Consider the following 20,512-nt stretch of genomic DNA (forward strand, 5'->3'; position numbering starts at 1 on the left):
CGTATTATTTTAGGTGGACTTTTATGAAGTTTCCTTATTCCTAAAATTAACCGTTTTCGAGATATGTATTTTATTTTTTTTCAAAAAAATGGAGAGAAACAGTGACTAGCTTCAAACCATGTGTATTTTATAGTAAGAAAGATAAAACAACAATACTTATATGGGGGATAGCTAGACCCCTAAGCTTCCCATCCATACTTTCAAAGTGGCTTAATTGCATACAGGGTGCTAGAAATTTAATGCCGAGTTTAGTTAACTTAAAACCTTCATAAGTAGGCTTTTTTAAATGGAACTGTATGTTTTTCTATATTCTGATACACAATTTTATGTAAGGTAATGGTATAAGTTTTAAATTTCCCAATTTCCAGAGTAAAAATATACTGGGTGTCACATTTAAAATAACCAAATTATTGCTGTTTAAAGTTGAGAGAAGTATTCACCAATTTTTTGAACACCCTGTACAATACTAAGTGACGACAAATGTAATAATTTATAACTAAGGACCTAAAATACACTCTCCAAAGCTGCTTCCTTAAAATTATTTTTTTATTGCAAATATTGAATTTCTACGCTAAGCCTGCTTTTTCACTAAAATTGAAATATCTCACAAACAACAAGTCCTAGATATGCAGAACTTTTAATAAAGGTCACCTATTTTTTACGGTGCTTTCAAAAATGCAGTAAAATACAGGGCTGGGTGTTCCATTTAAAAATACATAACTTCGATATGGTACGCTTTTCCTGGACACACTGTATATTTCAAAATATTTTTAAAATGTAGCCGTAATCAACCTAAACATACCCACCTAAACATAGAATTTGCCGTTTGGTCCCTAGCCACCGAGGCGTTACTGGTGGCTCACCCTTTATACATAAAGTTGTTAATGAGCCTTTTGCACAACAAACCTACAAGCTGTGGAATGAAATCACAAAAATGCTTGACAATAGTGGTGTTAAGGCATTTTGTTGACGCTCCCCTTATACTACATATATTAATTAATTCACTACTTTTGTAAATATGAATACATTTCAAATAGGAGGGAAATTTTAAAATGAAATTTAAAATGTAATGTCTTTATTTTTTAATAGATCAACTACATCAAAATTATAAAAATATAGTAAAAACATCTTCAGGACCGATATTGGTACGGAATACATATAGTAAAATATATAGACTTCATTAGAATAAAACATACACCTAGTTTAATAAAACGCTAAAGGACAAACATAAATAAGTTTTAAAACAACAATAGATTGTAATTTAAATTAAGTGACCTATGGCAAATTCTCTTTGTTCTTACTGCTTGTATGGAAGGTGGGTGATATAGGTTTAGTTACTTTTCCAGAGGGCTGGATTATGATCTCTTTGTATTTCTTGATTGGCTTCGCTTTATATTCCAGATCTTTACGGAGCCTATCGATCTCCTCTTTCTCCCTCTGCAGCCTTATTTCCTCTTCACGTTGTTGTATCAGAGCGAGCCTTTCCTCTTTCTCTTTTTTAGACTGCTCGAATTCCTCCCTCTCTTTGACACGCCTCTCGGTGTTCAATTGGAATTCGCTTATTTCAATTAACTGTCTTTCCTCCTTCCTTGGTATGAATGGCTTCTTTTTTAGAATTGTGGCAGGTCTAGCTCTGAACTGAGTTGATATATTTTCCTCACTTTTCTGCAAAGCAATAATTAAATGCGCCATAAACCAGAATAGAAGAATTGCTCCTAAAAGTAGGGGATGCCTCAAGGACTTAAATTAACCAAAGATACTTGATTTAGTCTCCGAAGGGCACCAAAATACACAAAGAATTTATTTATAGAGGGTGTTGCAAAATTTTTGAGCAGATTTTACATCCAAAATTATGAACAAAAAATTCTTTATACACCTAGGTCTGCAAATGCTTTGTTTTCGAAATAGAGGGTGTCGAACAAAAATAAAAAAATGCTTTTTATTGATAATTTTTAAATTTTTCATTGGAAATCCTTTATATTTGCGTGATTTATTTCTCCATAGTGACAGCGTATGTTATTTTTCAGTGACAATCACCAACTATGTTTTTTTTAGTAGGTAAAGGTTTCATAGATTTATATTAGGACGATTTTTAAAAATCTTCAATTAGTCCAAGTGAATTAAGCTCAAAACCTTCGAGATATGACTGTTGCTTGATGTAGATTATTAGTAAAAATCGGTTGAAAATAATATATACAATGAAAATATAAGATTGCGCCAAGAAAAAATGTTGTGATATTTGCAGAAAAAATTAAAAACTGCAACAATACTTAAAAATGACGTTTTTTCTCACATTTTCCAATATAACTTTTTAAATATGTAGTTTACAGAATAAACTATTACTGCTGAAATTGTTTGTTATGAAATTTGCTACAAGATAGAATTGTTTTGATATCTGCGCGTATGATATTTTTGTTGCTAAATAGACAAAACAGCGTAAGAAAGTGATGAAAATCGAGGATTTTGAAGCGTTCAACTGACAGGCAAGAAATTGTTCAATTCTACTATAAATGTAGATGTAAGGACTTTAAAGGATTTCAAAACGAAATCCCAAAACCCGATCCAAATCGGTCTGATAGTTTTGGTATGAGACAATTTGTTGTACAGAATCGTTTCGATTTTAAAAGTTCGTATAATTTTTACTTTATAAACAAATACTTTCATGAAGCGGTTTTGCGGGTTGGAAAATATACCAAAAAACAGTTCTCGGAAAGACACTTAACTTGAAAAAAGAACATTCAAATCGGTCGTATAAGTTCCGAGATATCGAGTGTCAAAGTGAACAAGCGTTAGCTGCAAAACTATGAATAATGTAACAACAACAAAAATTTAATTTAGTAGGTTTTTTAAGAACGTTTTGTATGTGCTTTTATAAATATTACTGCACGTATGCTTTTTATATGAAAATTCAATGAATATGGCCAAGTCGACCATTTGTGCCGCAAAACCGAGGGGAGGGGATGAATTATAGAAATTGAAATCGCGCGTTCAAAAAGAGCGCGCGCGCTTCGGCGTTCAATATCTCGGCTTTATGGCTCCAATTTTGATTTTTTTTTAAATCGATATAGCAAAATGAGAGGAATTCAATTATCAAGATTTCATTAAAATATTATTAAGCCCTTTTCGATCTATTATGACTACTTAAAATTTCTGACATTTCATTGTTATACTGTATATTCATGTAAATAATAATATCGATGGTAGGATATACGTACATAATCCACTGTATTAGTTTTAATAATTACATAATAATAATAATAATAATAATAATAATAATAATAATAATATCTCTACTCCTCATTCTAATTACGAGAATTAGCCCAGAAGTCGGAGACTTGTGCGGGAGAGGAGGCGGCATATTATTATTACGCAGGCCGCATTTGCGCCCAGGAACGACTTATGTTGGTAGGCCCTAACCACCATTCAGTGCAGAAATGAGGGAAACCTGGAAAACCTCATTAATTAATCGGGTGGTCAAATGCCAACCGGTGTCAATCTCTCACATTGACCCAAGCCAACATTCTTCCACCCTACCATACCTGCACAGAGGGCGCCAATCCTCCGTACAAGTATAGATAATCTACGGTCACCGGTCGCGGGATTCGTAACCCGGGCAGTTCGACACATCGATTTAAGTACTGACGCCTTAAACCGTGCGGCTATCGACCGATCGACATGGTAATAGTGTTTAAATAAAATCTTGAAATTTTTATTTAATATGTAATTTATTTATTGTATGCATATAATATAGAAAAAAATATAGATACAAATAATTATTTATTTATGTTTATAAAACGTGTTTATTATATTTTCATATAATCATCGTATTATTAAAGTTTTTCATTTTTTTTATGTTATATTAGCATTTGAATAAGTATCGTTTTCCATTATTGTCAAATCAGTGTTTAACTAATTGGAAGTAGGTACCACTGTCAGATTAACAGTAAATGATGACTTATGGTTGGTTATGGTTGGTTAATTTGATTTTTTAAATTTGCTAGCAATTTCATAGCCATCCTCGCAAGAAATTAGATCATTTTATTTATCACAAAAACCGTCAAAAACAAAAAAATTAATAGATAGGTATATATAATTTCTACAACAGATTTTGATAAAATATACAGGGTGTCCCAATTAGAAAAACCAAGTTTTGGCGGTTTAGCCAATCAAATTCGACAATAAATATGAGACTGAAATTGGTCGAAGACCATTAGAGATAGATATAGAGAAGCTTTATAAAAGTCCCCTAAAATTACGCGTATAATCCAAATATGCACAAATATACAGGATGTTCCATTTATAATAAGAATAGGTGGTGACTACCGGTATAACCTGAAGTACTATAATAATGGCATTACTTTATTTAAACTCTCTTTAAATAAAACCTCCAGAACCACCAGGTCCCAAATTTTCAAAATTCAAATCGAAGTAGTCCCCGAAATATTCTAACGGGCCGTCGCCCTATGACAACCTGTATAATGAATTGCAAAGTGCAATTTTTAATTATTTAAAGGAAGAAATTTTTGAGAGCGAAAACATCAATTATGCTGTAAAAAAGCAGAATACTTTAATATGATAAGTTTTATAAAAATATCAAATAATTATTTGTATCTCCATTTTTTCTATATTATATGTATAATAATAATAACGTCTCTACCCCTCATTCTAACCACGAGAATTAGCCCAGAAGTCGGAAACTTGTGCGGGAGAGGAGGCGGCATATTATCATTATTAAGCAGGCCGCATTTGCGTCCAGGAACGACTTATGTTGGTAGGCCCTAACTACCATTCAATGCAGGAATGAGGGAAACCTGGAAAACCTCATTAATTAGGAGGGTGGTCAAATGCCAATCGGTGTCAATCTCTCACATTGACCCAAGCCAACATTCTTCCACGCTACCATACCTGCACGGGGGATGCCAATCCTCTGTACAAGCATAGCTAATCTACGGTCCACCGGCCGCGGGAATTGAACCCGGGCAGAATTAGCACACATCGATTTAAGTACCGACCGATACAATAAATAAATTACATATTAAGTAAAATTTCAAGATTTTAAACATTATTACCAAGTAATTATTAAAACTAATACCTATTAACAATGGACTATATATAATATATATATATTTATCTACCATCGATATTATTTACATGAATATACAATAACAATGAAATGTGTGAACTTTTAAGTAGTCGTAATAGGCTGATAAGGCTTTATATTTTAGTAAAATCTTTATAATTGAATTCCTCTCATTTTCCTATATTGATTTTTAAAAAATCATCAAAATTGGAGCAATAGAAGCCGAGATATTGAACGCCGAAGAGAGCACGCTCTTTTTGAATGCTTGATTTCAAATTCTATCATTCATCCCCTCCCCCCGGTTTTGCAGCACAAATGGTCGGCTTGGCGATAGTCATTGAATTTTCATATAAAAAGCACACGTGCGAGCATATTTATAAAAGCACATACGAAAAGTTCTTAAAAAACCTACCAAATTCAATTTTTGTTGTTGTTACATTATGCATAGTTTTGCAGCTAACGCTTGTTGACTTTGACACTCAGGATCTCGGAACTTATGAGACAGATTTGCACGTTCTTTTTTTCAAGTTAAGCGTCTTTCTGAGAACTGTTTTTTAGTACTTTGGTATATTTTCCAACCCGCAAAATCGCTTCATGAAAGTATTTGTTTATAAAGTCAAAATTATTCGAACTTTTAAAATCGCTCCAAAAATTATTGAAAAAAGAAGATTGATATTATAACGATTATGTATGATAGTTAAGGGGTCCAAGTATGTGTAAAAAAATCAGCGCCAATTAAAATGCCCAACTTTAACCCCAGCACTGACGTAAAAAAATAACGACATTTCGCGCTGAAATTTAGTAACACATTGACTCATACCAAAACTATCAGTCCGATTTGGATCGGGTTTTGGGATTGGGTTTTCGTTTTGTAATCCTTTAAAGTACTTACATCTACATTATAGTAGAATTGGACAATTTCTTGCCTGTCAGTTAAACGCTTCCAAATTACCTCAATTTTCATAATTTTCTTACGTTGTTTTGGCTATTTAGCAACAAAATATGATATGCGCGAGTAAAAAAACAATTCCCTCTTGTAGAAAATTTCATAACAAACAATTTCATCAGTAATAGTTTTCTCTGTAAACTGCATATTTAAGAAGTTATATTGGAAAATGTAATTCTCCTGGACTAAATAGTTCGAAAGCTGCTTGCTAAATGACAAATGTGCAAGTGGGTCTTTTTGCTCCAAAATAAATGAGGATCCTAAAAATAAAGTAAAAACCGGTAGAAAAACAAGTGGCATAGATTTTCAGGTCAAAAATCAATAGATATCCCCATATCTACGCCCCTAATGGGTCTCAAATGCAATTAATTATACCAATATTATAACCTACATTATCATAAATGTATTGACCCAAATTTAAACGATTTCCAATGAAAAATGACTCCGCACTTTTCTTATGAAAAAGTGGTTGCAGTTAAATTGGTTGAAATTATGTTACAGCTGTTAACCTGCCGATCAAAAGTTTCCATTGGCGCAATATTCAAAAGTTTATAGTTTTTGAGTTACGTTTATTTCAGGGCTCTGTATTCAAAACTGCGAATAATTCTTTTGACTGCAGATGTGTGTTGCAACTATTCTAGTTGATGGCATAAAAATTTATTGTATTTCCATAAATTGTAATAAAAAAATTAAATATTTTACCACATATTAATACAGGCAATGACCAAATCAAGATTCAGGGTTCAAATGCATACGGCAAAAAATACTAAAAAACATTTTTACCCCGTCAAATACAGAGTCAACATAACTTGAAAACTATGAACTTTTGGATATTGCGCCAATGGAGACTTTTGATCGGCAGTGTGGTGTCCTTTAGAAATCATCAATAAAAAACGTATTTTCTTATTTTTTCATCCTCTATTTCGAAAACGAAACATTTGCAGACCTACGTTTATAGGAATTTTTTTTGTATTTTTGGATGTAGAATCTCCTCTAGAATTATCTGAACAACATTTTGCAACACCCGTATATTCAGAGTATTCTTGTACAAGGCAAATAAGTGCGAAATATTTTAGGGGGTGGTTGCCGAAGTTATTTTGTGAAAAAAGTTCATCTAAACATAGGTCGAAATATGCTTCGTTTCTGAGAAAGTGTTAAAATTTTAATTTTTTTAATTTATTTTTGTTAATTATTTCAGAGTTTTAAAGATATTGACTCGAAAAATGGTTTGGAGGGAATAAATGTGCATTTTTTGGGGTGATCCGAATATTTCTACTTGCACCAGTGGCGTTCGTGCGAGAATGCCACCTTTTTTTTAATAAAAAAAAAATCGTACACCACTGACTTTTCCCACTTTGATATTTTTTAAAAAATCCACCATCAATTCTGAATGAAATTGGTCACTTCATTTTTTTTCGTAGGATGCACCGTTTTTTGATAAAACATATTGTACTGCAAGTTGTGTATTTTTAATTTATATTGATACATTATCTAGTAGGTTGCTGTCAATATTTCTCAATATCTTTAAAATTCTTTGGCATAACAAAACTAAATAAAATTTAAACACTCTGTATCTCGGAAATGAAGCATATTTCCACCTACGTTTATATAAACTTTTTTTCACAAAATAACTTCAGCAACCACGCCCTAAAATATTTCGCACTTATTTACAAACACGCTGTATATTCGCACAGCATTCCTGTGTTTCATTGTATGACAATGTATTCTCACTATATTCTGATGTATTCCCACCATATGCCTAACCTTTATTTACACAGTATATTCCTTGTATATGGAACTACTACAGATTTTATTTTGTCGGAATAATGATGATTTTAAATTTATCTCTATCCAAAGTTGTATCGTATCAAAGAACTCTAAAACGCTCTATTCCATTTATGAAATGAAATTCAAGATCAAAATATTAAAAAAGCAAGTGACCAAAAAATTTGAAATAAGCGACCTAAGAGAACTAGTTAATAGCAAACTTACTTTGTAAATCTGTAGCTATATGATATTTTAACAAAGCTCCATAATGTAGGTATCCACGAACGGAGTTAAAGAGGTAAAACTTTTTTCATTTTATGGAAAATAGTTTTTATAAAAAATTTTGCTGTGCTCAAATTCAAAATTCAATACAGTAGGCGCTCGCTAATCGGACGTTCAATAGTCCAACGTTTCCAGTAATCGGACCGTTTTGAACGCTTTTCGTGTGGGAATGGTCAGCTCTATACTCGGACGGTTTTCATGGGTGACCGCTCGGTAATCGGACAAAAGCAAGTTCATTGCACTCCACCCCACAATAGATAAGTTTTTTCATTTACAGTAAAATTCAAATATGTGAGAACAGCACATACAAATAATACATATTATTATTTTACTTAATTTTAAAAGTATAGTTTTTCAATAAAGGTACCCTACTTTCAGTCCGGGAGGCAGCGACACTATTGATTAATTAATTGAGTAATTATTCCTACAAAGCTGATTTTTTCTCATTTTGTTGTTTTGATATCGCAAGTAAACGGAACGGCAGTCTACCATGCCAATGTGGGGGCAAACATTAATAACAATGTTTGAAACATGTAAATAAATATGTAAATGTCTTATACCTACAAGTGTGAAACTTTTTAGAGTGATCAATTATACCTAAATTATAATAGTATAATGATAGTCTACCGCGTCAGAAGCGGGGCCATCAAGGGTCTACCACTCACGGAAAAAAATACTTTAGTTTATAAGAGAACCAAAGAAAACAGTCTACCAATTATCTAAGGGTGTAAAACCTTGATAGACGCAATGGAATGCACGATCTCCCGAGCGTAGTCGTTACACCAATCCGCTGTAAGTCGCTCTGAATAATAACTCATACCGGGATTAAATTAAAATCTACAAAGTTGCTTTTCTGTCTATAGGTAGTTTACAATAATTATTGTCAATAAACGTCTTTTATTTTCGATACAAGGTGGTTAACGCTTCAGTAGACATGGCTAAAGTTTTTGCGCAAGAACTATTGCAAGGACTGCTGTTTTCAAACTATTGCTATATTAGGGATACAATATTTATTATAAACAGCTGCAATACATTAATTTCATAATTATTTAATATTCAATCCTATATTATTCATAAAATGTATTGTTGTATGTTTTTTAAAAATAAATAACAAAATAATCTTGGTGATTTTATTATTAATTTTAAACAATTTGGAAGTAAACTGAATGACGAAAAGTACCGTAAGGTACTGTTATTCGGGCTCGGCGAGCCAATGTCCTTGGCTGGATATATGACCTCGGATGGAGCGGGGTCGAGCGGGACTATAGCTCTTTACCCACTTCTTCGCTGTAGGCTCGGACACCTCGTAGATATAGGCCCTTTCCCAGTCATCTCGGACCGCCGATTAATTCGTGGCGACTTTTCCTGTCCTAGCTGGGCCCAACCGGTAAGGGCCCTTTCTTCTGGAGCTCTTCTTTCTTCGTCGGCTCATCTGAGTAAACCCCCGGGGGTTGTCATGTGTGGGTGAGGTCACGCAGCTATGCAGCTTAGGAAGCACTGTGTTTAGCTAACGCGGGAGGGGAGAGGGGTAAGGAAAGTAAGGGGGAGATGTGTGTGAGTATGTCGTCGTTTTCGGTTCTTGATCCTGGCGGGCCTGAAACAGACAGAAAAATTTCGACTCACCCTGCATCCAGAAGTTGATGTCTATGCCGGCTGTATCTGCTGGCAGCCTCTGCGGATCAACGGGATGCTGTGTCTGATCAATTTCAGGGTAATCAAAAGATTTTATACATGCTTCCTAAATATGTTTGTCTCGGCTCCGGCCTTTCCGGGGTTTCACACGATATATATAAGATACTAAATCTGATATTTTGAACGTCCCATTTAGTATTAAAATTTTGAATTTAGTCTATACTATTTAGTATTTTTAATTTTAAACTAGTATATACTCTAGTATTTCCTTGTTATGTATTATCGAAAATCATGAAAATTCTGCCACAATCCTGATCGTGAAGAATTAGCAAAACAAAAGTTAACTTGGCAGTTGTAATTTGATCTCTTTTTGAAGTTGCTTGGCGTTCCGTTCTTCTGTCTATGATTGTACTATATTCCTTTCCGTTGTGTCACCAGATCATTTCCTTACTTTTTAAGTCCTTAAAATAAACACAAACCAAACTACCATTATTGAATTGTACTAAATTGGCAAACAAAAAGGCAGAATGTTATCTATTTGTTTTTTCATAGTTATTGATCATTTTTTCTTAGTACTTTGTAGTATCTTCAGAACACTTCAAGTTAACTCCACTTTCAACTTTTTTCCAATTTTCTTGTAAATTACCAGGTTTTAGCATATTCTGATTTTTTTGTACCAATTAGTATTTACTGCCAATCCAAAGATGACAACCCTGGTGCTAACTACTCACCAGTGTGGCTTTGGTAAGCGTCATGGATATAAATTATAAGTGAAAGAGAAATAAATTTAATTATCCAACGTTAAAAAAGAAAAAGGTCAGTTATTTGAAAAAAATGTAAATGATAGTAGCAAAAATCTCGCTCGCTGACACTCGCTCGTTATTACTAATATTGTAAGTTTTAATAATGGTGCAAGCTCAAAAAATTATAATTATTTAAATTAGTAATTTTACACAACCTCGTGCACAAAAATTTTAGCCACGTCTACCGAAACTTTAGCCAATTTGTATCGAAGGTAGAAAACGTTTATTTGACGATAACACAGCCCCACAAAAAAAAGTATCGGATCTCATATTCAGACCCATGTATTTGTTTCCGCTGAATCCGAATTTGCCTTCAGATTTGGCCCAACAGGTCCGAGTTTTCGGGAAAATTTAAAAAACAGGTCAAAATTTAAAAAAAACGTCATTTACGATTGACGAAAGTTATAAAAAGTCAAATTATTCTACCAGCTCACTAGACGTATGATTTTTCACTCATTTAATTCCAATTTATCATTATAGAGTGACAAGCTGGTACAATTTCATTCAAAAACAGAAAATACATCAAAATCATCATAATTCGTATTGCAGAGTTCTGGATCCATCTTTTTACCCACCCACCCATTTATGAATTCATACATCTTTCTACTCAATCGTTCTTGCATGAATACGCATATTTATCCATCCACCTGTACTACCTATAATACCCACTCATCCACCCATCTATCCATCTACTTTTTGTGCTGAGAGATGAGATAACAACCTAGAATATTGAGAATGCAATAAAACTTGTAGAATACTCTACTTTCTAAACAAAAGAAAACAATATCAACAAATCATTCTTATTTTTGTTGCTATAACGTGTTCTCTTTTCTTCAAAGGATTTATGCAAAGGGTTATGTTCTCGTTTAGTCCTTCTATTTTTCGTTTCTCTTTTAACAACCAACAAGTTTTCGCCCTATATACAGGGTGTAACATAAAGGTTGGGAATAAATGAAACGGTGGATTTTTTATTTTAAAATATAAATATTTGTCATATAAAAGTTATGCTCTACAGGTTTTATTTTCCAAGCTAGAGGGCGCCAAATAATTTCAAAAAATTAAGTTTTTTAATATGATTTTCAATGCAAAAGTCTTTTTTCAATGCCTCTTTGATCATATTCGGTAGCTGACCCAAAGCTTACTTCATAATGTTTTTCTTACTTTTATTTTCCTATGTTAGCAGTGGGAAAAATGGTATTTACAAAAGTTTTATTTACGGAAAAATTACAAGAGCTACAAATAAAACGCAAGAGGGTAATTTTGTTTAAAATAAAAAGTGGATCATAAAAAAAATATTAAAAAAATGTTTTACAAGTGGCATACAATTTTGTTCGAAAAACCTTACGGTACAATCCATACGCACGCCACTGAGTAACTTACAATCTTTTTCCTGTTACTAAGGAATTATCAAATTAAGCTAATATAAGGCTAAAATTTCGTTCCATTATCTTACAATGTTCGAAAGTTATTGGAGAAAAACTAAATTTTTTGAAACTTTTTAGCGCCCTGTAGCTTGGATAAGAAAGCCCGTAGAGCATAACTTCATATGAGAAAAATTTATTTTTTGCACCAAAGAATCCACCGTTTAATTTATTCCCAATCTTTACGTTACACCCAGTATATAAAGGGCGAAAATTTCCGAATATTTCTGAGGCGAAATTGAAAGGTGTATTAGATGGACCTCAGATTCGGACATTGTTCAAGGACGCAACATTCATCACTACAATGAGTAGCGTTGAGAAGAGTGCTTGGACTAGTTTCAAAGTTGTAGCGGCAATTTTTTTAGGAAACAACAAGAGTCCTAATTACGAAGAAATTGTATTAAAATTGATAAAAGACTTCCAAGACCTGGGATGTTTGATGGACTACAAGTTGCATTTCCTTCATTCACATTTCGATTGGTTTCCTGAAAATCTTAGAGATAAATAATAGCGAAGAACAAGGCGAACGATCTCATCAGGATATGAACGTTATAGAACAGCGATATCAAGGAAGATGGGATTACAACATGATGGCCGATTTTTGTTGGTTGTTAAAAAGAGAAATGAAAAATAGAAGAACTAAACGAAAGCGTAACCCTTTGCATAGATCCTTTGGAGAAAAGAGAACACGTTATAGCAACAAAAAAAGAATGATTTGTAGATATCGTTTTCTTTTGTTTAGAAAGTAGAGTATTCTACAAGTTTTATTGCATTCTCAATCTTCTAGGTTGTTATCTCATCTCTCAGCACAAAAAGTAGATGAATAGGTGGGTGGATGGGTGGGTTTTATAGGTGGTACAGGTGGATGGATAAATATGCGTATTAATGCATGAACGACTGGATAGAAAGATGTATGAATTCATAAATGGGTGGGTGCACACTGTAACACGAAATATGCCATGAAAATGGCATTTTTAAGCATTTTGATCAATTTTCTGTTTTTGAATGAAATTGGACTAGCTTGTCTAACTATGATGATAAATTGGAATTAAACTAGTGAAAAATCATACGTCTAGTGAGCTAGTAGAATAATTTGACTTTTTATAACTTTCGTCGATCGTAAATGACTTTTTTTGTGAATTTTGACCTGTTTTTTGAATTTTCCCGAAAACTCAGATCCGCTGGGCCAAATCTGAAGGCAGATTCGGATTCAGCAGAAAAAAATACATGGGAATACCAGATCCAATACTTTTTTTTTGTGGGGCTGTGTAATTATCGTGAACTACTTATAGACAAAAAAGCAGCTTTGTAGATTTTAATTTAATCCCGACATGAATTAATAATTATTCAGAGCGATTCACAGCGGATTGGCGCAGCGACAGCCCTCGGGAGATCGTGCATTCCACTGCGTCTATCAAGGCTTTGCACCCTTATATGATCGGTAGACTGTTTTCTTTGATTCTCTTATAAACTAAAGTATTTGAGAAAAAAAATTCAGCCTTGTAGAAATAAGTCAAAAAAGTTAATTTTTCAACACCTCCGTGAGTGGTAGACCCTTGATGGCCCCGCTTCCGACGCGGTAGACTATAATTGTACAGTACTTTTAGTACTGCTACTATACTTAGTACTAATTGATCACTCTAAAAAGTTTCACACTTGTAGGTATAAGACATTTACGTATTGTTTATTTACATGTTTCAAGCATTGTTACTAATGTTTGCCCCCACATTGGCGCGGTAAACTGCCGTTCGGTTTACTTGCGATATCAAAACAACAATCTGAGAAAAAATCAGCTTTGTAGGAATTGGTGCAAAATTTCTGTCGCTGCCTCCCGGACTATTTATATTAAACTCTATAGCCTAATCAAATTGTGTGTTTTTAAATGCCAGACTCTGATATTTTGGATTACTTCCAATAGTCGGACACTTCCAATAATCGAACAACTTAATGGTCTAAGACATGTCAGATTAGCGAGCGCCTACTGTAATACACTATGCTGCCAGATAAAAACGTAAATAGTTAACATTTTTTTAATAATCAACATGTACACGGCCAACAGGACTGGCTAAACCATTGCTTGAATCACGGTTTTGATAAGAATATGGTGGGACCACATTGGAATACTGTGTTAATACATCGGAATGCTGTGCGAATACACGGGAATACTGGTCGAATGCATAGAAATACTGTGCCAATACATAGAATACTGTGTGAATATATCAGGATCTATTGGGGGTGCATCAGAATACAGTTGGAATACAGTCAGAGTACATTTCGAGGGCTTATAGATAATTTCTTCATAAAAATCACTTAATCTACACTGAACTAAATGAATGTTAAAAATAAATAATAAACAGTCGTTGCATTATTTTTAAATTGTCACTTACTGTGAGCTCGCCATTTATATCGGAAGAATCCGAACGCTTTAAACTGGAGTTACTTTTGGCAGATCTCAGTATAGCTTTAGGAATAGGACGAGCATGAAATTCCGCTGCTCTTTTTTCCTCTTCTATAAAATTCTTTACAAACTCCTCTTTTTTCTTAAACATCCGCCGATCTCTTTCCTCGAAACTGAATGGTTTTGGAATCGTTGTTGTCAACTTTACGTTTGGTTTGGCTTCTTCCTCATTTTTCCGAGATGGCCTGACAGGACCCTTGACGTACTGATCCAGTGATTTTGTTTTCTGAAGAACTTTCAGTTTAGGTGATTCAAAAACACATTTAGGAACTGGCTTCGCACAGAATTTGAAACCTTCTTCTTTTGGGAAGATAACAGGCTGTGAAACATGTTGAAATATGCATTATCTTTTTTTTAATTTGGAAATTTGTAAACTTACCTTTTGCGGCACCTCTGTAATGTTAAATGGTTTTACAATGGTGGCAGGTTTCCTTTCTATTGGAACTAAAGGAATAGGTCCTTGCAAAATTTTTTTATTCAATGGTTTGGATTTTATTTTAAACCTACAATTATTTGTTTATTTTTATATAGGGTGTTTCAGAAGGACCTCCCGTAAATACAAGGGCGATAGTTCTTCAAAATTTAAGAATTTTTTATCTATATGTCTTATCTCCTCTTGTTTTCGAGATACAGAGTGACAAAATAAAATTTTTACAAAAATTTCCAAGCGGTGCGAAATATTTTCATGAAACTTGGTATTCCGGGGTTTTTAAGGACGCCAAACACACTGGTCTAATTGTTTTTTGGACATTTCATAGAGGCTGCTAATTATGTTGCATTTCTATTACATTTTAAGTTCTAATCTTTTTATGGTTAGATTTTTTACCATTCGGGCTCAAATTTATAATGTACAATTTTATTTTCTAAAAATAATGTACTCTTGTAAGAACTTCCTAATGTGGACAGTTTTCGAGAAAAATGGCTTTTAATTGAACTCTTACAATATTGCAGTGTATAAAATACACGACTTTTCTCGAAGTAGGCTTATGTCAAAACTTATTGATGGATGTCTCATAAACAACACATTCATTCTTAGTAATATTTTAAACTCAAATTAACTTTATATCAAAATTGTATTGATTTTTAGTGATTGTAATTAGTAAGGACTAATAGCAATCATTAAAATTTTGTTAATTAGAGTTAAAATATTACTAAGAATGGATGCATTGTTTATGAGACATCCATCAACAAGTTTTGACATAAGCCTACTTCGAGAAAAGTCACTTATTTCATGCACCTTAATATTGATAAAGCTGTTTTACATTGACAATTTATTGATCAATTAATTTATGAAGTCGCTTCATCAAGAAATTGAACAAGTGTAATGCACCAAATCTGCTGCCAAATAACTTCATGAATTTATTCATCAAGTTCTTGACGAATTAGAGCATGTTCTAATTTTCGTCAATTTCTTCATGAAGTTCGGAAGTACCAACCCAATAGATTTCCAGCCTCAGATCAGTAATGAGATTATGATATTGGAATATGTAAATAATTGTGTGGCGTCGTACTAGTTTTGCATTGTTTTTACTGATTTGTTACTTACAAACACTAATATTCATAAAATATGTGTCTAAACGGTACCGCTGTTGTATCACTAGAATTATGAGTGGAAAGGTGACATTTTTAAAATTTATTTGCTTCTTTGATTCATTGGTAGAACTGATTTATTCGTCAAAAAACTTGACAAAGGCTGTAGCAGTGTAAAACCACACTGTTTACCAATAAATTCGTGAATTAATTCATGAAGAACTTCATCAATTTATTCATCAATAAATTGTCAATGTAAAACAGCTATAAGAGAGTTAAAAACCTTTTTTCTTGAAAACCGCCCACATTAGAAAGTGCTAACAAGAGTACACTATCCTTAGAAAATAAAATTATGCATTTGAAAATGGAGCCCGAATGGTAAAAAAGCCCACCTTAAAAAAATTAGAGCTTAAAAAGTAATACCTTCTATGAAATATCCAAAAAAATAATTAGACCAGCGTATTTGGCGCCCTTAAAAACTATGGAATACCAAATTTTATAAAAATATTTCGCACCGTTTGGAAATTTCCGGTCTATTTAAAAAAAATTTTTTTTGCGCTTTGTATCTCGAATACAAGAGGATATAGACATACAGTTCATAGGACAAAAAATTCTCATTTTTTGATGTACTATCACTCCCTGTATTTACGGGATGTCTTTCTGAAACAGTTACCAACAAGAAACACTAAAAAAATTTTCAGAAGTAAATGACAATAGGGAAAATATTTAAAACAAACGGTAAGATCAGATTTTACAAATAAAACAGAAAAAATATATTTAAAAAATATAAGAATTATAATAAAATAAAAGAATAACACCCGTATGCACAGTCGATCGCCAGTGACTCGCTGAAGGTATACCAGGCAAATCTCTGTCAAGTCGCTAGCGAAAGAACGGTGCATAATTTCTATTACATAAACGTTCGTCCGGCGATCTCCGTTTTGGCGAATCGCCAGATGAGTGATAGTCTCAACTACAGGTGCTTAAGCATGCAATGCTATTTTACACCGAATACGTGCTATTCTAACCTGAGTTTGTGCATGATATGTGCATCTCTGGTATATAGTTGTTTGTATCACATAAATTATTGTTAAAGCATAATTATCTAAAGGGTTCTAGTGGTACCCTACAATTACATTTAGTAAAAGGCTAAATAAAATTTTCCTTTTCGGCATTAATAGCAATTTTAGTATATTGAGCTGTAGTTATAAAATATCTTAAGTAAATTGTTTATTAGGAAACACTAGGAACTGGAAAGCCGTATTTATGAAATATTTAAATAATTATACATTGTCATCCATAGGATCTGCATTATGAGAAAATTTTTGTTTAAAATATTTCAAAGTACAATCTGTTTTACATTTACAACTACAACTACAATTTCAATATATAGTGTGATTCACAAACTGTGACCAAAAATGAAACCTACTATTCTTTTATTTTAAGGGGAGTCTTTCATATAAAGTTTTTATCTAGGACACTTTGTTAAAAAGATACAGGGTGTTAAACTTAAAAAAATATTTTAAAGTTTTTTAAATAATATAAAAACTAGTAACTAAAATAATTTGAATATGGGTATTTATGTAAATATTGTCCAAAATCTGAGGCCTTTTTCTAAAATTTAGATGCTCGAGTGTCGGATATGCAGTGTATCGGTGACATATTTTTCTAAATAAAATAATATGGCAGTGCTTTATGGTAACAGTCATGATATATTCGGATTCGTCTTTCGATTTTCTACAAATTACTACTCTCTCATGTTTTTCGAAAAAAACCTAATTTTCAAGTAAAACTTAAAAAATGAACTGAAAACATTTTTACTTAAATAACATGCAAACACTAATCATTAGATTATTTAATATTTAATTCATGCAACTATTTTTATTTTTAAAACACTAACAGAAAATTTTCATTTCCCATCCTTAAACTACTACTTACTTCTGAGCCTCTTCATATTCTAACCTCTCCCGTTCCTCTATGGAAATTGCGGCCACTGGACGATTTCTATTTGTGCTCAATAGAGCTGGCATCTGAGGCACTGTTATTTTCAGTTTACTCATCGTCGGCCTAGTCCGAAAACGGGTAGGTGTACCGCTGTGGAATTTCCTAACAGCTTCCGCCACTGATACATACTTATTCAAGTTCTGGTCCGATACATACTTCTTTGGCTGTGCCAGTCTATTCAGGTGCTCCTATAGAATTTTTATGACGAGGTTATAAAGCGATAAAATGTGTTATCAATAGATCCCGGATATCACGTATGTTATTACTATCAGTATACAAATAATAAAGATACATCACACTGCCTCAAGAAACTAGTTTTTAAATTTATAAGGTAAATTCTCCTTGATTGTTAGAAACTAATCAGATATTTGAATCATTTTTACATGCAGCTTATTTACGATCTACATAGACATACCTTTGACACAGCTTTTGATAAGCGTTGAGCCCTTGCTAGGACTAGGGGAAGATACATCTTCCTTTCATTTAAAGAGTTGTTGTCATTAGCTTCGCTTAAGTCATTACAAGATGAATATACTGCGGTATGTTTATTGACCTCGGATGTTAATGTGCCATCCTTTATGTTACTAAAAAATATATTTTACAAATTATGAATTAGGCTTTCAACTGATACTGTTATTACTGCTTAAACTTACTCAACTATACCGTCATTTACATCATTTAATAAATTACCAACGCTCAGAGAGCGTCGTAGTTTTCTACTGTTATTTTCGTCATAATCACTGTTATTAGTTAAGGTAATTTCATTATTATCCTGCTCAGGACTTCTAAACTTTAAAGGATCTTCCTGAGGCTCCCGGAGCTCATGATCGGTTTCTTTAAAGTAACAAAATGTAAGCATTTTTGACCAAATAATGTTCAAATTTCACTTACCAAAGTATGAATCTGCGTTTTGATCTTCATTAAAATCTTTATTAAAGTCATAAAATTGTGGAGCATTTAAATTATCAAAATTTCCCGACATTTTTACTACGGTTAACTTGCCAAAATCACACAAATAAATTATTCTTTACAATCAGACAGCAAAGAACTAATACAAAAAAACTTCATAAGAAACTTTTTCTAATTTCTTGTCTGATAAAATAACATTCCTTAACAAAACGGTTGAATTCGAAATCGTTCAAAGAAAGGGTTGCCAACATTTGGTTTTGTCGTGTTGCCAAATGCTTTGAGTTGAACATTGAGTTTATAATCTACGCTCACAAAAGGGGTTTACGAAAAATATATCTGACCAACGGATCCTAGCCCTGCTTACTCTGGTCCCGCTCGCCGTAAAATTCCTCCAATACACGGTAGTGTGGGGGTGGTTTACACGAACCAGGAAAAGGCCGAGGCTTTCGCCGATAGCCTGGAACTGCAGTGTAGACTGCCTCAGCTGCCCGACGAAGACGAGGAATTCGAGATAGTGGCTGAGCGCGCGGCCCGACGCGTCGACAGAGAGCCAGACAATGACATAATCCCCCCCGCAACACCTGACGAACTAAGACTGACAATACGCAGACTTAAAAACAGAAAAGCCCCCGGACCCGACAATATACATAACACGACACTTAAACGACTACCACACAAGGGCCTCATGGCCCTACTAAACATAACAAACGCGACACTCAGACTAAGACACTTCCCTACCCGCTGGAAAACAGCAAACATAATCCTTATCCCAAAACCCAACAAAGATCACACCATCCCATCCAACTACCGGCCCATTAGCCTGCTCCCGGCTATGAGCAAAGTGGTAGAAAAAATTATCCTAACCCGTCTAAGAACCCACTCCCAAGAACTGCAAGTCATTCCAGACGAGCAGTTCGCCTTCCGACCCAATCACTCCACTGAACTCCAAATCCTTCGCCTTACCGAGCACATCACGGCGGCCTTCAACAGGGGACAGTACACTGGTGCTGTCTTCCTGGACGTCGCAAAGGCCTTCGATACGGTTTGGCATGAAGGCCTACTGATGAAAATGCTCACCAACCAATATCCCATATCCTTTACCAAACTCATAAAATCCTACCTACACCACCGAAAATTCCGCATCCAAATCCAAGATTCCCTTTCCACCACCCGTCCCATGGAGGCCGGTGTCCCCCAGGGCACCGTCCTGTCCCCACACCTATACACCATTTACAACTCCGACATCCCACATCCCCCCAACACCAACATATACTTATACGCCGACGACCTGACAATCACATCCCAATCCGTAGATCCTAGATATTCCGTCTCCCTCCTCCAAAACTCCTTAGACCAACTTGAAACCTGGTGCAACAGGTGGAAAGTCAAAATTAATCCCAACAAAAGTTCGGCTATCCTTTTTACCAAACGAAAAATCCCACAAAACCTCGACAGACTGACACTATCCCAGGAACCCATCTCCTGGAATCGACAAACACGATACCTGGGCGTGACGATGGACCAGCGTCTCACGTGGAAACCGCACATCGTGGAGACGGTGGCGCGAGCGAAGACCACCAGGGCTAGGCTCTATCCCTTACTCAAAGGTGGAAACACCCTCAGTTTAAGGAATAAGCGAACGCTTATCAAGGTGGTACTTCAACCGCAGCTAACCTACGC

General features: G+C 34.1%; 1 protein-coding gene across 1 annotated transcript; it reads right to left on the reverse strand.

Moving 5' to 3' along the window:
- Nucleotides 1–1,119: 1,119 nt before the first annotated feature.
- On the reverse strand, nt 1,120–19,019 carry LOC108915433 (targeting protein for Xklp2 homolog). The gene is made up of 7 exons (XM_018721458.2): nt 18,815–19,019; nt 18,577–18,757; nt 18,339–18,507; nt 17,858–18,111; nt 14,769–14,892; nt 14,319–14,708; nt 1,120–1,665 (listed from the first exon to the last, which is right to left on the reverse strand). The coding sequence occupies exons 1-7, from the start codon at nt 18,903–18,905 to the stop codon at nt 1,276–1,278; spliced, it is 1,599 nt and encodes a 532-aa protein (XP_018576974.1). The 5' UTR covers nt 18,906–19,019; the 3' UTR covers nt 1,120–1,275.
- Between the last annotated feature and the right edge of the window lie 1,493 nt (nt 19,020–20,512).

The sequence above is a fragment of the Anoplophora glabripennis genome, unplaced genomic scaffold, assembly GCF_000390285.2.
Source record: "Anoplophora glabripennis isolate ALB-LARVAE unplaced genomic scaffold, Agla_2.0 scaffold1116, whole genome shotgun sequence".
NCBI classification, from domain to species: domain Eukaryota; kingdom Metazoa; phylum Arthropoda; class Insecta; order Coleoptera; family Cerambycidae; genus Anoplophora; species Anoplophora glabripennis.